The 18,446-nt window shown below is 50.3% G+C and overlaps 1 protein-coding gene across 2 annotated transcripts in view; it reads left to right on the forward strand.

Moving 5' to 3' along the window:
• The first annotated feature begins 10,806 nt into the window (after positions 1–10,806).
• Positions 10,807–18,446, forward strand: part of CAMSAP1 (calmodulin regulated spectrin associated protein 1) — a 38,177-nt gene continuing 30,537 nt past the window's right edge. For both annotated transcript variants that reach the window (XM_014942925.1, XM_014942926.1), the window contains exon 1: positions 10,807–10,985. In XM_014942925.1, coding sequence (XP_014798411.1) covers positions 10,917–10,985 — 69 coding nt within the window. In that variant the 5' untranslated portion in view covers positions 10,807–10,916. The remainder of the gene's footprint in view (positions 10,986–18,446) is intronic.

Consider the following 18,446-nt stretch of genomic DNA (forward strand, 5'->3'; position numbering starts at 1 on the left):
GATGGAAGGGGGGACCTGGGGGGGGGGACATCCCACCTCAACGGGTCTCTCGCACGAGAGCTTACGTAGTTACGGCCAACTGAAGTTAATTGCCTTGTGGATTTAGTGTTAGTGGAAGAGGTTTGAAGACTTGTTTATGTTTTCAGGTATTAGGTTTAAAATAAAGTCTATTAAAAAAAGAAAAAATAGGAAAAGGTTTTGTGAAAACAATTACAAATCTGATTGTTGGAAAGAAATACGATAATTGCTTGTTAAAAAGGCCTGTGACAATAGTTTTCTAGCCAGTTTTGCTAGCATCTGGCTAGTGTTTACAAAAGGTCACTGACCACTAGCATAGGATATTAATCATCTCCATACAGTATTAACTTATGGCTATATCAAATTACGAAATGCTTTTTTAAATTGATTCTTAGGAAATGTTTTCTAAAAGTCCAAATATTGGGAGAGCAAGCACATTTCTATCCAAACTTGTTTATCTTACATTATAGTTTAAGCGGAATAATTCAGAGATGGAATTCTTTAATAAATAGCATTACTTTTTCCTATTTATTTTCTGCGTTAGTGTTGTTCCAGTCCCACAGTGGTTTTACTTGTAGCAGATTCTCTGTCAGCTACATTCAAGGTGCAGTATGTCCTCCACTTCACCAAGACTTGGATTCTGGAGTAGGCTGCAGTTCAGAAGTTCATTCTCTGCCATGCCCTGATGCGAGGAGGGATGTATTCACATCGTGGGGCTTTTTCCATTTTCATGTGCACGGTTTTGGAAAGGGAGACTTGTGGTTTATGACTTTGTTTCAAACTGTTTACAAAAAAGCAACTAATTTGCATGGGTTTTTCGTTGGTGAGCTGTAAAGAAGCAGAACTGCTTAGATTTTATCTTGTTTAACGTATTTAAAAGCACGCTTGAAATTGTTATCTTCTTTGAGATAGAAGTGGTGTTTCTTGACACTTATTTTTACCTTGGAAATACCAAGAATGTCAGGCTGCATCTCTCCTATTCTGTCACAAGACAGACTTGGGATTTCAGAGAGGAGCTGTGAGCTTTTAAGACCAGAACTCACTGGTAAATACCCAGTGATATTTAGTTTTTACGATTGGGCTGTGCAGGTGTTACTTTTTTAACAGTCTGAACAAAAATGGGTTCTGCTTTCAAATTAGTGAAATTTGATTGACGTCTGTCATAACCCTGCCATGTCTTGCGTTTTCTAAGCAAGCTCTGCCTCTCCAAAATGCAGAGTAACCAGCTGGAGACCCTGTCCTTAAATAGCACAAAGGGCTCCTGTCAAACAGAGAGATCCTGAAGAGCTCTGAAAGTAATTTGTTTTTTTTTTAAGTGTGGGTTTGCTTGGGTTTTTTTGATGTGGCTTTTTTTTTTTTTTTTAAACAAAAATGCAACAAGATGCAACCCGAAACCCTACAACAAGTTTTGGCCTGAACTTGGCATCTAATCTATGCTGTTGTGCAGCTGAGGCACTGAAGTTGCCAATTTCACATAATTAATATGAAGGGTGGGGAAATCAAAACAGCATGAGATTTTATCTTGACTTAGTATCCCAGGATTATTTTTTTTTTTGTTATTTGTAAGTTCCTATGAAGCTTTACGGTTCATGACTGTTGAAACATTTACGTCTGCACTTAGAAATCCCAGGCTGTATAGAGGTGCTGCTTCAGTTCAAATGGGGTGGTAAAACAGTTTTCCTGGACTCTTGCTAAGAACAGATTGAGAGCATGACATCAAATTGTCACCTTGTCCTATAACTGCAAAAGCCAGGAACCTGATCCTGCAGCCCAGTGAGCTGAGCACGACTCCTCCTGAGCAGCTGTGACTGGATGTTTTAGTATTATGAAAGGTTTTGATTATTTTGTCCATTTTTTTTCTTACTCCCTGAAGCCTTTGGCTTGTAATACTAACAGAAGACACTATTACTTGAAGCTCTAAGAGGCATAAGTCCTTCTCTACCAATCTCGACCAATCTACCAAAGGATTCTTCTAAATAGTCCTTTTAATGAGCCTTTTTAGAAGACAAAGCTGGGAAAAAAACTGCCCTGTAGCTTGATGAGAGGTTTTTTGGCTTCTGAATGAGTGTGTACAGGTTCAGACTTATCAAACAGACACTTGGGTAGCAGTCATGGTCTTTGAAGAATGTGAAGGCTTGTTGAAAGGCTTCTTTTGATTGCAATAATATGTTATCAGGCTCTGGAGTAGCTGTAGAGTTTCCAGATAGACCAGGCGAGGATCATCTGTCAACTTTAGTGTCATCTAAAAGTTTGGCATCTGGTTTGCTGGCAGAACCCAGGGGACTGGCCAAATGGCAGGAGTGAGAGGTCTGTTTTGCCTGTACTGGTGGGAGAGGAGCTGGCCCAGGACTGTCTGATGGTGGTGCTGGGGCAATGTGGATTATGAACTTGAACCATCTCTCCAGTTTTGAGGGGCCTGAAGCTGGACACTCTCCTGATCTGTGGTGTCTGACCCGCTTTGGAAGAGCAGAGTGGCTCGTTTCTAGGGGTAAAAATTCTGCTGGTTGTGTGTCTCTGCCTCAACCCCACAGCAACAGCAGCAGAGTGTGATGCTGCCAGGACCTGCTAATGAACTGTGCCTGTTCCTTAGTCTGATCAGGGTGATAAAAGTTATCAGAACTGCCTCCCTTGGTGTGCCAAAACGCAATCAGCACCACTGAACCTTTTATAAAGTAAGGGGGGAAAAAAGCATTAGTGAAAGAAATCATGCTTATGACGAAGAAATCATACTCTTAGAAGAAGATACGGTGCTGGACCTGGGCATTCATAACCTAATAAGCAGGTAGAGACCTTAGGGACAAAGGAATACTGCATCTTTAAAATGCTTGAAGGCTTGAGAATATGTGGTTATTTCTGGATTTCGTTATTCCAGAGCTCAGCACTTCAACAGCTGAAGTGTTGGAGAGTGTGTTCTTCCTGATCTGCCAAACCGTGTTCGTGCTTGGGATGGCTTTAACATGGAGCCCTGCTTGGCTTTCAGAAACTTACAAGCTTCCAGTGGGCAATAGGTGGAAGAGGCCAGAAGGTAGGAGGTGTGATGTTTGCAGCAAGGCATAGGAGTTGATTTAAATCAAGTGAAAACTACCCTTGAGGTTAAAGGAACACGTAAGGAATTGATCCAAGACACGGGGGGTGGTGGTGGGGTAGGAACTGGTAGCAGAGAAGGGAGCAGTGTGTCCCCACCACACCTGGGTGTGTTGCTCCTTCAGCACAGGAGATGGAGGGGAAGAGTTGAGTCCATTGTGCTTGCAAAGGCATTGTTTGGCCCAATTTTTGCAAAATCTGCAAAAAAAAAAAAAATATCACTGCTTTTGGGTCAGAATGTGCAGACAGCTCTCCAGGCACAAGCAGTGTGTGTGGTAGGAGCTTTGTCTGGTGATAGACCCTCCTGTCCCCTGGCCAAAGGGTGGAGGAGTGGCCAGTCGGGTCCCTGAGCATGTGGCAATAGAAGGGTTTGGTTTAAAAAATAATAAAAAAAAGACTTTGTGAGAGAGAACTACTCACAGGGGTAGGGATTTACAGATACAAGTCCCATGCTCGCATCTCCGGTGTTCAAGTTGTAACTAGCAAAGACATGTCGTGTTTAAGTGTCTCATAACGTGGTCATGGGAATATTTGGAAGCCTGTGAAGCCACGGGGTGAGGAGACGGGGTGGGAGGTGGCAAATTCAATGTCTGGCTCTTACAGTTCTAGCTCTTTGCCCCATTGGTTGATAGACAATCTACTTTTTGATATCACATGACTCTTGAAAGCTAGCTAGCTATTTATTTAAATATATGTAACTTATAATTTTTGTCATCAAACACTGATATTTTTAAGAGAAATGGACTCTATGGAAGTTTGTTCTCAGGGCTTCATATTTATACTCTCTTGATAGAGGGATGCATTTAAAGGGATGTATTGGAGGGAAAAGAGAATAATGCCAGTGGCCACTTTACAACTTGGACCTTGGTGAGCCTGAGCTGGTGTAACTCCTAAGGAACCCTTCGTGTCTGCTCCAGCCCAGAGAACCTGCTGGTCCTTCTGTCCCTCTGAGCAGAGATGTGAGTCTTCCTCTCAGATGGCTGCATCCCTCTGTGGAAATGGTCACGCAGGGCTGCCCCGAAACGTCACAGTTGGCTGAGCTTTGCGCCATTTCAAGGACACTTCTGCTCCCTGTGCAGCTGGAAAATTAACTTGCAGGGTTTCTGGAGCTCCTGCTCCTCTCCTGGGGGTGGAGGGAGGTTTGCTCCTGTGAGAGCTTGGAAACCTCCAGGTAATCCCTGGTTTTTTGGCTGCTCACAGCCCCCATCACAGGCACATCCCAGAATCTTGACCCCCGTTTCTTTCCTCGCTCTCCTGGAACCAAACTTGTCTTTTGGAGATTGATCTTCATATCCAAGCAACGCTTAAGTGGTTATTGAAATCCTTTTTAGTTGGGACTGTTACAATTTATATATTTTATTATTTTTATTTTTTTTTTTTAGGCATTGTGATTCATGGGCTGAGGCTCTTTTAATATATTTTGAAAGTTGTTTAAATAAGCATTGCACCAAACGAATGTATAGTAACACTGTCAGCAAATATTGCCAGTGGAAGAGACACGGGAGTTACGCTCACCTCTACGGCCGTAGCGTGCCCGGGACAGTGAGTGTTTCATCCAAAGTAAATAACCCCAGTTTTCTACTTTTAATAAATAGCATTTTTATGAACTAGCAGAATAGCGGCGCTTGCAGCTGGGTGTTTTCCATCCCATCAGAAGTCCTTGTGCTTTTGAGGCATAATCAAACCGCTGACGGTGTCTTCCTCTCTGGGTGATCCTTCTCCTGGAGGATTTGTGCTGGTTTTTGGGGGGGTAGGATTTGGGGGGAGCCCCCCCCCCCTTCCCACGGAGGACACGGGAGCGGTGTGTGTTGCGTCCACGTGAATGTGCTCTCATGGTGGTTCTTGTCACCTGCATCCAACTTCTAGGTATAAAAAGGGGGTTTTTTAAGGACCTTTTGCCCTAAACTTGACGACCCTTCAATGCAGATCCCCTTTGCTGCATGTGACCTCCAATAAATGTAAATGCATTAAATTCTTACTGAATTTGGGTATAGTTTTCTATCATGCTCTGGGGAGAGGGAAGAAATTAGATCACGTTTTAATAAACCAAGCCCCACAAAACAAAGTGTCTTTGTCGCAGCAGGTAACAGAGGCCTGTAGAGATTTTTAATTTGCATATTTTTATCCTAGTTTAATGACCTGTAGGAGAATGTGATTTGCTATCCAGCACTTACCACCAGGCAGCACCAGTAAAATTATATCGCAAGGTACTGACTTTTATTATTTTTTTTTTTTTTTTTTCACCTGTGTATAAAATAATTAGGTACAGCATCTGATGATTTTCCTGTGGCACTGACACTGGTGTGTGGCATGCACAACTGTTTCCAAGATGTAACCTTCCTTTTATGAAGCTTAACTTCCACGGAGCCCGTGGAATTAATTCAGGGTTCATTCTGGACACGCTCCCGTGGGTCGCTCCCCCCGAGTGGGGAAAAAACCAGGCTTTGCTCCCAGACAGCAGCCTCCAGGGGGGAAAAACAAAAAAAAAAAAGGCAAGAAATGCTACAAATTTATTATTTTAAGCAGTTGTTATTGTCTGCTGAAACATTCCTGGAGGTTATCAGGGTTGTGAGCAGAGCCAGACCTCTGTGGACTGAAACAGGCCGTCCCCAGGAGTGAGACTGGAATGAACGTTGAGTCCTTAGACCTGCTCACACATACACACTGAAGACACTGATGTTATGTGTGCTGTAAATTTATATTATATCTTCAAAATAAAGGTTTTTTTTGATTTATTACAAGGTGTTCCGAAACGTCATTTCCAGGAGCAGCCAAGGTTTATGAATCCCCATCGTTCAATGTTCCTTGTATCCGCAGGCGGCTGGAATCGATTCTCTGAAAAGAAGACATTTCAGTAGCTGGGCAAGAAACCTGGAACAGAATTGGTGCAGAAAATCCTGGTTCAGTGGCTGGGTTTGCACCTGGAAGTTATTTCTGTATTTTATGTAGGTAAGATCCATTGCAAGAGTGGTGTGAAACAAGATTTGGTGATGCCCTGGGATGAACTGATGCCATTTAAGAGGGATTTCTCTTGATGGTGTTTGACTGATAAATTGGAAGCCTTTTCTCCTGCAGCAGGGGAACCCTCATAGAGGGAAACCACCAGAGCACCAGCAGCTGGGGGGGGTGGTGGGATGCAGCAACGTGGACATGAGGGAACCAGGGTGCCCCCCTGACTCCCGGAGCTGCCACCAGCTGCTTGGCACGGAGCTGGGAAGCTCCAAGCCTTGCCCAGGGGTGTGTGGTTGCCTGGGAGGCAACTCATTAGGAGTGTAAATGCAGGAGGTTATTTCTCTAAGGAAGAGGTGGGGTTATTAGCATTTTCACACAATGTTCAGGGCGAGGAAGGGCACCTGCCAAGCAGCCTGTTTGTTTTAGTGCCTGTTACAGCAGCTGGTGAGGAGTTCAGGGTGATTTTCATTGCATCTCGTGAATGATGGAGGATTAGTGTCTGAGACACCTAAACGCCTGTTAAAAACGCGGGGTTTTTAACGTTGTGGTGTTAAATGCAGGCATTTTGGTGGCCCCAAACTCTGATTTCCTTGAATGCACAGATCAGCAGTGGGCTGCAGGGCAGTTGAAAGGTCCAGCTCTCCACTCATTTAACATTAAAACAGCAACAACAACAACAAAAAAAAACCCCATAAAGCAGCTGATGATGTATCATTAGATAATGGTGCTTCTCAACCTAAACTGGTACAGCAGGTCTAGGCAGAAATCCACACCTTAAAAATTAAAAAGTGACAAGAAGGGCTGTAATTGGCGTGGGGTTTGTGGGCTCTGGGGATGCGAAGGGAGGTGTCACCGGCGCTTCCCAGCAGCGATGAAGAGAGAAGCTCCTGCTGCTCCGGCCCCGGGAGCCCCAGTCCCTGCTCCCAAGGGAGGGGAAGGTAAGTGCAGGTCCTGCTCGGCTGTGAAAATGGGGCTTGGTGTTGGCGAGGTGAGACATCACCACCAGCACGAGCAGGAGAGTGGTTCCTGTCCCCGTGACGGGTGTTACTGCAGCCTCTCCCAGCAACCGGGCCTTCTCCTTCCCTGTGTTCCCTCTTCTCCCGTGGCTGGGAGGTCACTGGTGGCACTAATCCTTGAGAAGGAGCCGAAAACTACCATTCCCTGGCTGGTTCCTCCACCCTGGCTGCCTGGAGTGGATTCCAGCAGAACCAGTGGGTGCTGCCCCTGTGCCCTGGCAGCCCCACACACTCCCATCAAGGCTGCAGTTTCCCCACCGTCTGCTTTATCTTTATTTTTTTTTTAATGGTGATTTTACCCCGAGAGCAGAATTGGCCAGAGGAAGCAGCAGCTCTGGAAGCTGCGGGGGATGCTTTTGCTGTAGGGGAAGCGGGTTTGGGGCAGAATTAATGGAGCAAATTCTTTAATCTTGCTATTCAAAGCCTTTGCTTCGAGATGCAAGGTTTGCAGTTGTGAGCTGGGCCACGGCTCCTGTGGTTTGGTCCCAGAAAATAGCTCGGAGCCGGGCAGGTCTGTAGGGTCCATGTGTGAGCAGCGTTGGTGGGGCTGCCAGGGAGTGTGACCCCAGCAGGGACGGCGGTGCCCGAGCCCCGTGTATCCGGTGTCACCAGGAATTTGGTCTCTGGTGGAGCTGGGGGGGGGAGGGACATCAGTAACTCGAGATGCGCTGGACCAGACCAAAATAAACCTGGAGAGGTGACCAGCTCCCTCAGACCCAGGGGTGTAAATGAGAGGGCTGGCCGAGGGGCTGGTGCCCAAATAAACAGCCTGAGTTGAGGGTCTGGGGGGCTCCTGTGGAGTCACCGTGGGCTCAAACATGGTGGGTGCTGCCTCCCCCGTGCTGGGTGTTTGGCTGTGGGTGATGAAGGCAGGAGCTGGGAGGATGCAAACTCGATGTCTTGGGGTCCTGCACCCCCAGGATGCGGTACTGCCGCCGGGAAGAGCTGCAGCTCTTCCACCAGGTTTCATTAGGGATGCCATCGCCGTTTGCGTAACGAGCTCTCCCGCTCTGGGAAGCAGCGTGCCCCGAGCTGGTTCCACACTGGGGCCCTCCTGTGTGGCACAAGTCAAGGCCACAGCAGCTTTGTGCTTAATTCCTGGTGAGAACTGTCTGACCCCCCTGTGCCGGGCTGTGCAGGTGTGAGCAGCTGCTGGTGCACCCTGAAAAAGAGATTATTCATGGAAGACTCGGAGCACTTATGCATGATGTGGTTACTTGGCTTTTATGAGCCAGAACTTGGGCATAAACCACATTTAGGTTGGAAGTGAACCTCTGTTTGGTCTCTGAGGAAGGGCTGCTCCACAGGGAATCTGTGCCCGGGAGCCCCGTACCCACAGCAGCTCCCAGGGGGTGGTTGAATTATTCAGCTCCTCGGTGCTGCCGTGCAGGGAAATGGCACAGCACCTGCCACCTCCAGCCTCGACCCCTTCCCGTGCCCTGAGGGCCCTGGGGGGGTTGGGGCATCTCACTGGATTTTTTGGCACCTGGGGTTAGATATTTGCTCCGTTCCCACGTGGTCCACGCAGCCCCTGCTAGGGAGAACCAGGCGGTGTGGGCTGCTGGACCCCCACGGCTCCTCTGTGAGGCATGCAAGAGAAGGAAAATAGTTTGGACCCTTCTAAATCATCCTTAAAAGGACACCAGGCGACTATTTCTGTGCTCTTGGCTCAGCATGGCAGCAGCCCTCTCCCATCTGTGTTTTCCCCGACACAGGAGCTGGTTGCCAGGCTGCGTGCGATGAATCACGGGGTGCTCTCCACATTTGCCCCCCTTCCCCTGGCTCCCTCGCAGACGGGCACCTTCCTCCCCTGCTCCCACATGCAAAGAAAGAAAAAAAAAATGCACAATCCTCCCCAAAATCTGAGCTCTGGGCTCTTCCCTCCCTGCTTCCCCCGGTGCAGGAAGGAGATGGCAGCAGCCGGCTCCCCCTGCCAGCCCCTTCTCCCCCCTTGCAGGAGCATCGTGCCCAGCACAGAAGAGATTTGAAATGTTTTGTATTTTCCTCCAGCCCAGGTGTTTGGAAGCAGGACGGTGCCTTTCCCCACCAGACACCCAGGCAGCTCTGGTCACTGTGGGCTTCCCCGGTGCCGGCGCTTCCCGGGCGCTCAGATTTCCGTGGGTTCCCGGGGGCTGTATTTATAGCTTGCTCTGCTAAAAATAAATGCCTCCAGCCTTGGGTTCCCTGATCCCAGCCTCACGTAAGGAAGGATGCCCAGGAGCCCCGAGAGGGTGTCTTGTCGGGGAGGGATTGAGTGATGCTGCTCCCCAGGAAGGATGAGGAGAGTTTATTTCTTGGACGTAGCGTGGCTGCTGCGTCGCTGTCTGACCTGGTGCTGCTCTTGCTCGGGGCAGGAAGGACTCTCATCCTACTGAAATACTTGATTTTGTCTCATCGGGCTTGATCTAAGGGAGCCCCTGAGTGAGAGGGGAGGGAGCACCAGTGCTTCTGGCTGTGGCTGTTCAATGGTGTGTGAGCAAAGGTGCTACCAAAATGCTCTAAAAAATACCTGGATGTGGAGCGTTTGCCCCGGGTGGTGCCTGACCCCCCCCCGGTGTGTGTCCCCAGCTAATGCTTCTGTCTCTTCATGACTAGTTTCCAAGTGAAGCCCCTTTTCAGCTCCCACGGCGTGACCTTGTGGGGCTGGGGACCTGCCAGAGCCTCCCGGGTGTGGGCAGGGTCCCCTGGGGACGGTGCAGGGGGAGCAGCAGCCTCACCAAAGACAAGGAGCCCAATGACCCCCCCGAAGGCAACCTCGCCCTGTTCCTTCGCCCAGCACAAAGCAGCCAGTCAAGGCAAGTGATTTCCAAACCGGTTTCCTTATTCCGGTTGTGTTTTGAAGAGTCACAAGGGCAGGGGGGGCCCCATCAATCCAGGGTGTCCCCCCCCGCCCTGCCCCAGCACCGAGCCAACACGTGCAGGGGTTTTGGCATCTCCTCCCCTCCCAGCTCCATCATCTCCCCTCTACTCTGCACTCGTGAGACCCCACCTGGAGCACTGTGTCCAGCTTTGGAGTCCTCAACACAGAAAGGACATGGACCAGCTGGAACAGGTCCAGCGGAGGGCCACGAGGATGATCAGAGGGCTGGAGCACCTCTGCTGTGAAGACAGGCTGAGGGAGCTGGGATTGTTCAGCCTGGAGAAGAGAAGGCTCTGGGGAGACCTTTATAGAGGCCTTTCAATACCTGAAGGGTGCCTATAGAAGAGCTGGGGAGGGACTCTTTGCCAGGAAGGGTAATGATAGGACAAGGGAAAACAGTTTTAAATTGGAAGAAAAAAGATTCAGATTAGATATCAGAAAGAAATTTTTTACTATGAGGGTGGTGAGACACTGGCCCAGGTTGCCCAGAGAAGCTGTGGCTGCCCCATCCCTGGAGGGGTTCAAGGCCAGGTTGGAGGGGGCTTGGAGCGACCTGGTCTGGTGGGAGGTGTCCCTGCCCAGGGCAGGGGGTTGGAACGAGATGATCTTTGAGGTCCCTTCCAACCCAAACCATTCTATGATTCTGTGATCTCCAGCACAATAACACCAGGACCCCGTTGAGCTGCAGCCGGGGGTGGGCTGCGGGGCTGCCACTGGATGTTCTCCCCTCACAAAACCTTCCCAGCTTTAACCAGCAAAACCAAACTGGGAATATCTGCTCCCAGCATCGTCCCTCCAGCCCCCGGCCCCCTCCTCCACACCTCTGATGTCACTCAGAAATGAGTGTGAGTCATTCAGCCGTTGCCGTGGCAACGCCGGTGATGCTGGGGAGCGCGGCGCTGCCCTGCTCCCCCCGGCTCTTCCTGGGGAGCAGAGGGGACCAAGCCCCCCAACACTGAGCCCCTGGGACGTGCCCCAGGCTCCCCATGCCCCGGGCTGCTGCCCAGAGCCTCCCACGACCCCTGAGGCTGCGAAGATGCCGGTGGCTGCAACGGGTAAGTCGGTGCTGGGGGGGATTTACCCAGCTGATGGGGGGGGGAGCTTCTGCTGAGGGTCTTATAGCGTCCGTGTGTCTTGCCCAGCAGGACAGGCAGCAGCACCCAACGCCCCAACCCCATGGATATGGGTGTTCTTTGCAGCTTCTCCTTCTTTGTGTGCTCCTGGCAGCCCCAGGGGTCTCATCACCCCTGTTCCCAGGGCCAGCCGGGGGGGTATGGGGTGCTCTCAGCCAGCTCTGACCCCCAGGGAGCGAGGGGAGCCCAGGGCAGAGCGGTGTTGGGCAGGTATCAGCCTCAGCACGTGTGGGGACAGTGGTGATACCGCACTGCATGGGGGGTACCAGGGTCATACAGCCCCCCGTGTGTGGGTAGCACCCGTCCCTGATGGCCCAAGTCACCGTCTCCATGTCCCCTTTGGCCAGGACAGTGGGGTCACCAGGATGGGACCCTCAGGAGCCACGTTGTGTTTCTGCCCCAGGTGCTGCTGGTGGTGTCTCGGCCTCTCCTCCCCGTGTCCTGGCACAGGGCTGTGTCCTGCCTGCACCGAGGGGCTGCATGTGCCAACCCCGGGGTGCACCAAAGCCTTTGGAAGGGATTAGGGGGGATACCCTCCCCTGGGCACCCCAGGGCACGCAGGGACCCCCCTTGTGTGCCGAGCCCTGCAGTGGGGAGGGATGGGAGGTGCACCTGGGGCACGGGCATCCCTGCTGGGAGCGGGGGGACCAGGCTGGTCCCTGCCCACCCCCTGCCTCCTCCCACCCACCAGAGGCATCAGCACCCAAGGTCCATCCATCAGCTGGAGTTTGCTGCCAGTGGCTGGTTTCCTGCTCAGTGTCTGAGTTTTACAGTCAAGTTCTGGCCGTAAATAGGACCCGGCCGAGCCGGATTGAGACGTTTCAATTACTCTGACTAATTTGTACATGAAGGTTGTTTCTCTGGCTACAGATCTAAGGGCGTTGGAGCGCGGCATGTGCGAGCTGGCAGGGGCCCAGGGGGGTGTTTGCCTTGGCACCTCTCCGCAGGCAGGGCAAGAGGGGACAGGGCTGCCAGGTGAAGGGCTCCCTTGGGGAGGTGAACCAGGAGCTGTGTCCCCCCCCCGAATCACAGGGGATAAAAATACCGAAGGGGAATGAGTCGAAATGCAGTGGGAAGCCACCGCCCGCCCCCGCCGGACCCTGCCGTGATGGAATTAGAGGAGCTCTAAATTTGCTTTTGAGGCAGTTTCTGCTCTTTAGAAACCCTGCGGGCTGAAGCTTTGCTCACTGAAATCACCCGGAGCACGTTGTGGTGCTGTCCTCCCTGTCCAGAGCCACGTGGTTTATATTTATGGAGGGGAAAGCTTTAAAATCTAGAAGTGACAGCCCTTTCCTTACCATACCCTTTATCTCGAGACCAAACCCACCCCAGGGAAAGGGAAATGCCTGGCTCAGGTACATCCCCCCCGTGCCTGGGATGGAAGAGGTGATTTTCCAGGAGCCAGCAGCAGCTTTTGCCTTTGTGCTTCCCCCGGGGGACCTGGAACAAGGCGGCCCCAGGTTTGTTCCCACGCAAACACCTCCCTCTGCGCAACCAAAGTGAAAGGTTTCGGTCAAATAACGATGTTGTGACACGTTGATGGAAAAGGTTGGCTGGAGTCTGCTGTGGATTCCCAAAGGTAACACTTAGCAGAGGTTCAGGACGTTGATTTTGTGAACTGGCTCGTGGGGAGAGAGGGGGTTGTGTGCTGTTCTGCTGGAAGTCAGGTTTTGGGGCACCTGGGCTTTGTAGTGCTCTGGCCACAAACCCCACAGGTTATTGGGATGAAGATGCTGAGTACGTCCAGCCCTGCTCTCAGTTACTGCCCCTCGCAAAGCACAGTCAGGAGCAGGGGACAGATGTTGCATTTTGGAATTCAATTAGTGGTTGTTTTTTTCTCATTCATTTCTTCTGCCTTTCAATTAATCGTTGCTTTCCAATAACACTTAAATAGCGGTGAAAAGGTTGGGAGCTAAGTCATTCTCTCTTTGCATAGTTATACATTTGGGGTAAATGCAGTTTTACTTTCCAAAGTGTCCTTAGGAAAAAAAAATCATCTGGGTAAAGCAAATCCACAGTTCCCATAGAAATTGATTCCTGTTTGAACACTACCCAAATATGCCGGCTAAAAAGGGTTTAATGTATATAAAGATACATAGGAATAAAGAAAAATCTCATTTTTTCATTAATTAGATGATGGCACCACTCAAAACCCTTTCTGTGCTCACCCAGCTGGTCCCTGGGGTCTCTGGTTGGGGTTGCTCAAGGAAGGACAAGGTGCAGGGAAGACACAGTGGGACCAGACCCCTTGGTAGAGAAGTCTCTCTGGAAAACCTGGTGGGCTATAAATGCTATTGACCCGTCATCCTCCTAAACACAGCCTAGGGACTTGAAAAGTAAACAATCTTATAGATGAAAATATTTTACGGGCTAAAACCTCTCCTGTTAGTAATGCAGACACTTAAAACCCACTGCCAGCGCCTCCAGAGCTGTAATTGCTGGAGAAAACCACCAGCCCCAGGAGGGAGCATCCCGTTCCCTGCAAAGGAAGGTCTGGCTTCCAGCAGGAGAGAGAGCGGAGCAGGACGAGCTGTCACCCCTCCCTCTGCCAGCTCTTCCCCCTGGCAATACCAGAGTCATTAATTAATGTTTGCACAGCACTTTGAAGATAAGTGCTAAATAGAGGTATTATTTCAGATTCGATGGGGATCATCCTCCTCGCACCACCTCGCCTGGTCCCTCTCTGCCAGGAGAGGAGCTGCCAGAGGTTTCCCTGCCCTGGGGTGTTTGTCCCCGGGTCCGGAGGGGCAGGAGAAGCCCCAGGGGGTTGCCAGGGGCAGCCCAGGCAGAGGTGTGAAGCGGCGCTTCCCCTGGCATCATTTCCTACACATCAAACGTTTTTAAGTGACGGGAAAAGAAATAAATCTGAATAACTTGTTGCGCTCATCAGCATAAGAGCTGAACTGCACGCGCCTTACCTTTAAAACAATAGGAACACCTGCATGAATGGAGCAGAGTCCTACTATCTCTGCTTCATTTGGTTTCTTTATTTACATGAAAAACATCGCTTGTTGCACGCAGTTCCCCGGCACAGGAGGCCACGCTGCTGCATATTCCTCCTGAGTTGCAGAACTGGGTGTAAGTAATTAGTGACAACAGCATTACGCTGCAGAAACCCTTCCCCCGGTGTTGGTGATGGCTCTGAAGTGACTGGTCCATCACTAAGAATAATATTCTGCTCTCCTTAAGGCTGGCTGGATGGTGAACTGCCACAGGAAACTCTGTTATACAAGGGCTAAAAAGGTATTTTGAAGCTGTCAGAGCAGCAGATGGCTGCTCTTTCATCATGGTACCCCAACTTCGTTCATCCAGGGAATATTTTAAATGTCTTTTTGACCAGGTCTCTTTTTTCTTAGTGAATTTCTAGTAAGACCTAACTTTTTTATGAACTTTGTGGTACGTGCTGGGGGATGCTAAAGCCCACTGGCAGAGAAGACAGACTTCTCCTCCTCCTCCCTCTTTCTCCTCCTCCTCTTTCTCTTTCTCCTCCTCCTCTTTCTCCTCCTCCTCCTCCTCACCTCCTGCAGTGGTGGTGCCAGCCCCAGCCCATCTCAGTGACCTCCACTAAGTCGATCCCAGCCGGGGATATTAAGTGCTCAGCGCCGGGGCAAACGAGGCCCCGCAGAACTAAGCGGGGGGAAGCAGATACAGAGGGGTTCAAAATTAGTGCAGGGCTGAAAATAGAGCCGTAAGGAGAGGGCTGGGGCACGCACAGGCTGCTCCTCACCACTCCGCCGGGGCCGGCCGCGGCGCTTGGGACCATCGTGGACATTTTGTGAGGATAACAGGACAGAAATCCCATTGATTCATTCAACTGCCTTCTCTTGCTGTGCAGTGTTTGTCCTGGGAAATCCTTTCCTGTTTGTGGGCAGTGTCTGAGGGGTTGGTGAATGAAAGTCTCTCTCTCTCTCTCCTGTTCGTTTCTGGGGAAGAGGACAAGAGGAGGTGAAAGATGGAAAACCACCGCTTTGGAAAGTGTGATGAGTCTTCGTGGAGGAAGCTCAACGCAGTAGAAATCAGGCTGCCCAGTGCACCAAAATTCCCAACTCACAGCCCCTCGCCCTGCTCTGTTTGCTGATTTTAGCACTAAGAGCATTACGTGATGGGCAGAGATGTTGCACGGAGTCTTCCCTCTCCGTAAATAGCTGCAGGGAGACAGGGAAGCACAGGTTCTCATGCAATCTCCAGCAGACATGTGTTTTCCTTCATCTGAAGGTGATTTTGTAAAGCTGAGGGAGAACCCCAGTTCCTCACTGGGCTTTCCAACTGGAAGGTACTGGTTAGTGCCACTGACGGGTCAGCTCTCCCTTGCTCTCTGTACCCAGGAGGTATCTCCACCCTACAGGATCCCAGTAGGGATATTTCTACAGACCACACTTTTTTTACAATCTAAATGTAGATCAGAAGTCCTGGGGGTGACAAGGGACCGATACTCTCATTCTACACATACTCTCTGGTACTGATAAATGGACCACGGTGGAAGGAAATGAAATCCCAGGCATTCTTCCAGTATGGTGGAAAACAAGCACGTGGGTTCAGCTTTGTTACGTGCAATAGGTGTCGTGGTTGAATATGGTAATTTCTCAAAGGTGTTACCTCCTGGTAATTAATCTGCAGCTTCTGCTGGCAGACAAGTTGCGCAGTGTTTGTCAGTTCACCTGTACGCCCACTCCGAAGGGTTAAGGGATCCAGGAGACTAAAAGGAAAACTATTTCATCTAGAAAAGCAGTGTATGAACATTTTCCAGAAGAAGAGCCTTGAAGCGTGTTCAGTAGTGGGCTACAGGAAAGAAACAAGTGGTTTGCAAATTACAGACGAATTTGCTGCTGCTGAGGAAGGGAGAGCCCTTCATTTCCTCATGGAAAAAGCAACCACGTTTAGCAATCCACGGGTGACCCTCCCATTTTAAACGCAGGCTTTTTATCTCCAGGAGAATTCTGAGGACGCTGCTGTGGGATGGCACCCAGTTCTTAACAAACCACTTCACCATCAGCTCCAAAGTTTCCCCCAAAACCATCAATTTCAGCCTACTTAAGGACTGGCAAATGCCCTCAGTGACAGAGTTCCAGGGTATTACCACAGCGGATTTCAGGGTGGTGGAAGAAGTGGCAGCTCATTTCACCTCCGGCTGGAACAGAAAGGCAGCTCTGAGTGAAAGGCTGTACCAGTGAAAGGGGGAGGACAAGAGGTAATTAATTCCAAGGCCAGGATCCCAGGAGCAGCAGAAGCCTCTAAAAGGAGGGCATTCTCCTTACCCCTAGACTTCCCTCAATGCTTTTTATTCACAATATTAATTTTCTTGAGCCCAACTATTCCACTTTTTTATTTTATTCAGAGTTGCAGGTGTCCATGTAATACTGGCTTGGCTTTGCAGGGACAATCTGCCACCTTCTTAAAGCATATTTCTAAGAGATTCTCCTAAGTTTAACAGCTGGATCCATTCTTTATCTATAGCAAAAATATGTCAGAGGAAAAAGCAGCTCAGTTTTCTCCCAGCTGCACCTTCACCCTCACATACAGGTCACCTGCTCTGAGAGTCAAAGGGCCGTTTTCTTTCTCCAATCCATTTAATGCCTGGCCTGCCATGTAAAAGAAAACATTCTTCCTGAGTTTAAAGGGGATTTGGTTTGGGCCTTAATCTAAAAACAAGAGCAGCTTGTTATAATGATAACGTCACAAAACGACAGCCTGGAAAAAACTGTGTGGAAAACCAGCCTCTTCAAATGGAGATTATAGAACAACGAGCAAGTTGTTTGCAGAGGACATCCACTTTAATTGCCTACAATCTTGCAATATGGAAGAGTGATAGAGGCTGGAATAACCTTTGAACGCCAGATCGTATTTCCTGATGACAACAAACCAGAATGCCCTCTGCTTGCACTTTGAAAAAATATAGGGAAATAAATGTTGAATCTTAAGACAGACCCATATTAATCTTTAACGATTTTTGAAACATTTATTTAATCTACCGGTTACATGCAGCAACAAATAATTTATGAGAATCATAACAAAGAAAATTAGGTAGAATAAGGTCAGCCTGCTATCACTGTTGTGCAGCTAAACTTATAATCACATTTTCAGTGGCTGGATATTAGGATAATTCATCTATCCAGCCCAGGCATTAGAGGCTCGAAGCTCTACTCAATCACGTAGCTTCGCTTTTCAGATGAGCCTTGAAATTCACTTGTGGAGCGAGTTATTCTGCAGGATCCGGTGCCGGTCACCAAGGCAGCGCGCAGCAGTGTCCACCTGCATCCAGAGGCACGGCCCTTGGGTGATTTCCATCATCCACCTGCACCCAGCAGAGAACAGCCACGAACACCTCATACCTGTGGAAGATAACTTTGCTGTTATCTACGGATCAGGACATAAAGCGGGTGAAGAAATTCTCTACCTGTTAAGAAGCAACACAAAACGCAGACACCAGGCTTCTGCCTGAAAACCATCCTTTGATGACGAGCAGATACTAACACATGGAGTCTTGGGGGGAAATTATTTGTAATAACCTGGAGAAAAGTATCACCGATTATCAGCCAATGTTTTGTCAAGCGTGTGGTTGGCAGTGGAGCAAGATCTCAATCTTTCCTGCAATTAGACAAACTGTTTATGCTACAGTGGAGTTCATCGTGTAACTAAAGGTTTCCACAGCTGGTGATTTTTGTCGAGACAAAGTTTTTTTGGCATTTCTCTGCTACCCCACATCCAAACAGAAGCCCAAGTGAAGATGCCAAGGGGTTGTGATGCTGCTGTGGGGAGGCACACCGGGCTGCTGGGGCGAGGAGAGGAACATGGGGTGGTGCTGGAGGAGCTCAGCCACACACCAGTCACTGGGACCCCCCCGTCCTGCGTGTCAGCTGGTTCCCTGAAGCTGTGCAAACCCCACGTCTCTCCCGGACTGTGGGTTTCCAGGAGCGGGACCCACCTGCCAGGGCCGCTGTGCAATAGGGATGGGGGAGCAGCCCAAGCCACTCTGGCCATTCACCCCCCTTTTCACCAGAGAGGCTCCACGGTGGACCCCGCCGCTCAGAAACGGTAGCCAAGGCCAGGAAACCACAGGGTCACGCCCGGGAAGGCATGAGGCCTCCCCATCGCCCTCACAAGGGGGTAAATATCCTACGGCCTGAGCAGGCCCGGGGCCTTCTGCGGGGCCTGGCGGGTCGCTGAGGACGTGAGGGCTCACCCGGCTCCATCGCGGCCCGGGGGCAGCCCCCACCCCAGCCCTCGGGCAGCGCTACCCCAGGCCCGGGGCAGGGCTACCGTAGCCCCCGGGGTGGCTGGCCCGAGGCCCGGCGGGGCGCTGAGGGCGGGGGGGGGGCTCCCCCCAGCCGCGCGGGCCCGGTTCCCCGTTGCCTTGGCAACCGTTGCCTTAGCGCGAGCGGCGGG

This window comes from Calidris pugnax, unplaced genomic scaffold (assembly GCF_001431845.1).
Source record: "Calidris pugnax isolate Ruff unplaced genomic scaffold, ASM143184v1 scaffold102, whole genome shotgun sequence".
NCBI lineage: Eukaryota > Metazoa > Chordata > Aves > Charadriiformes > Scolopacidae > Calidris > Calidris pugnax.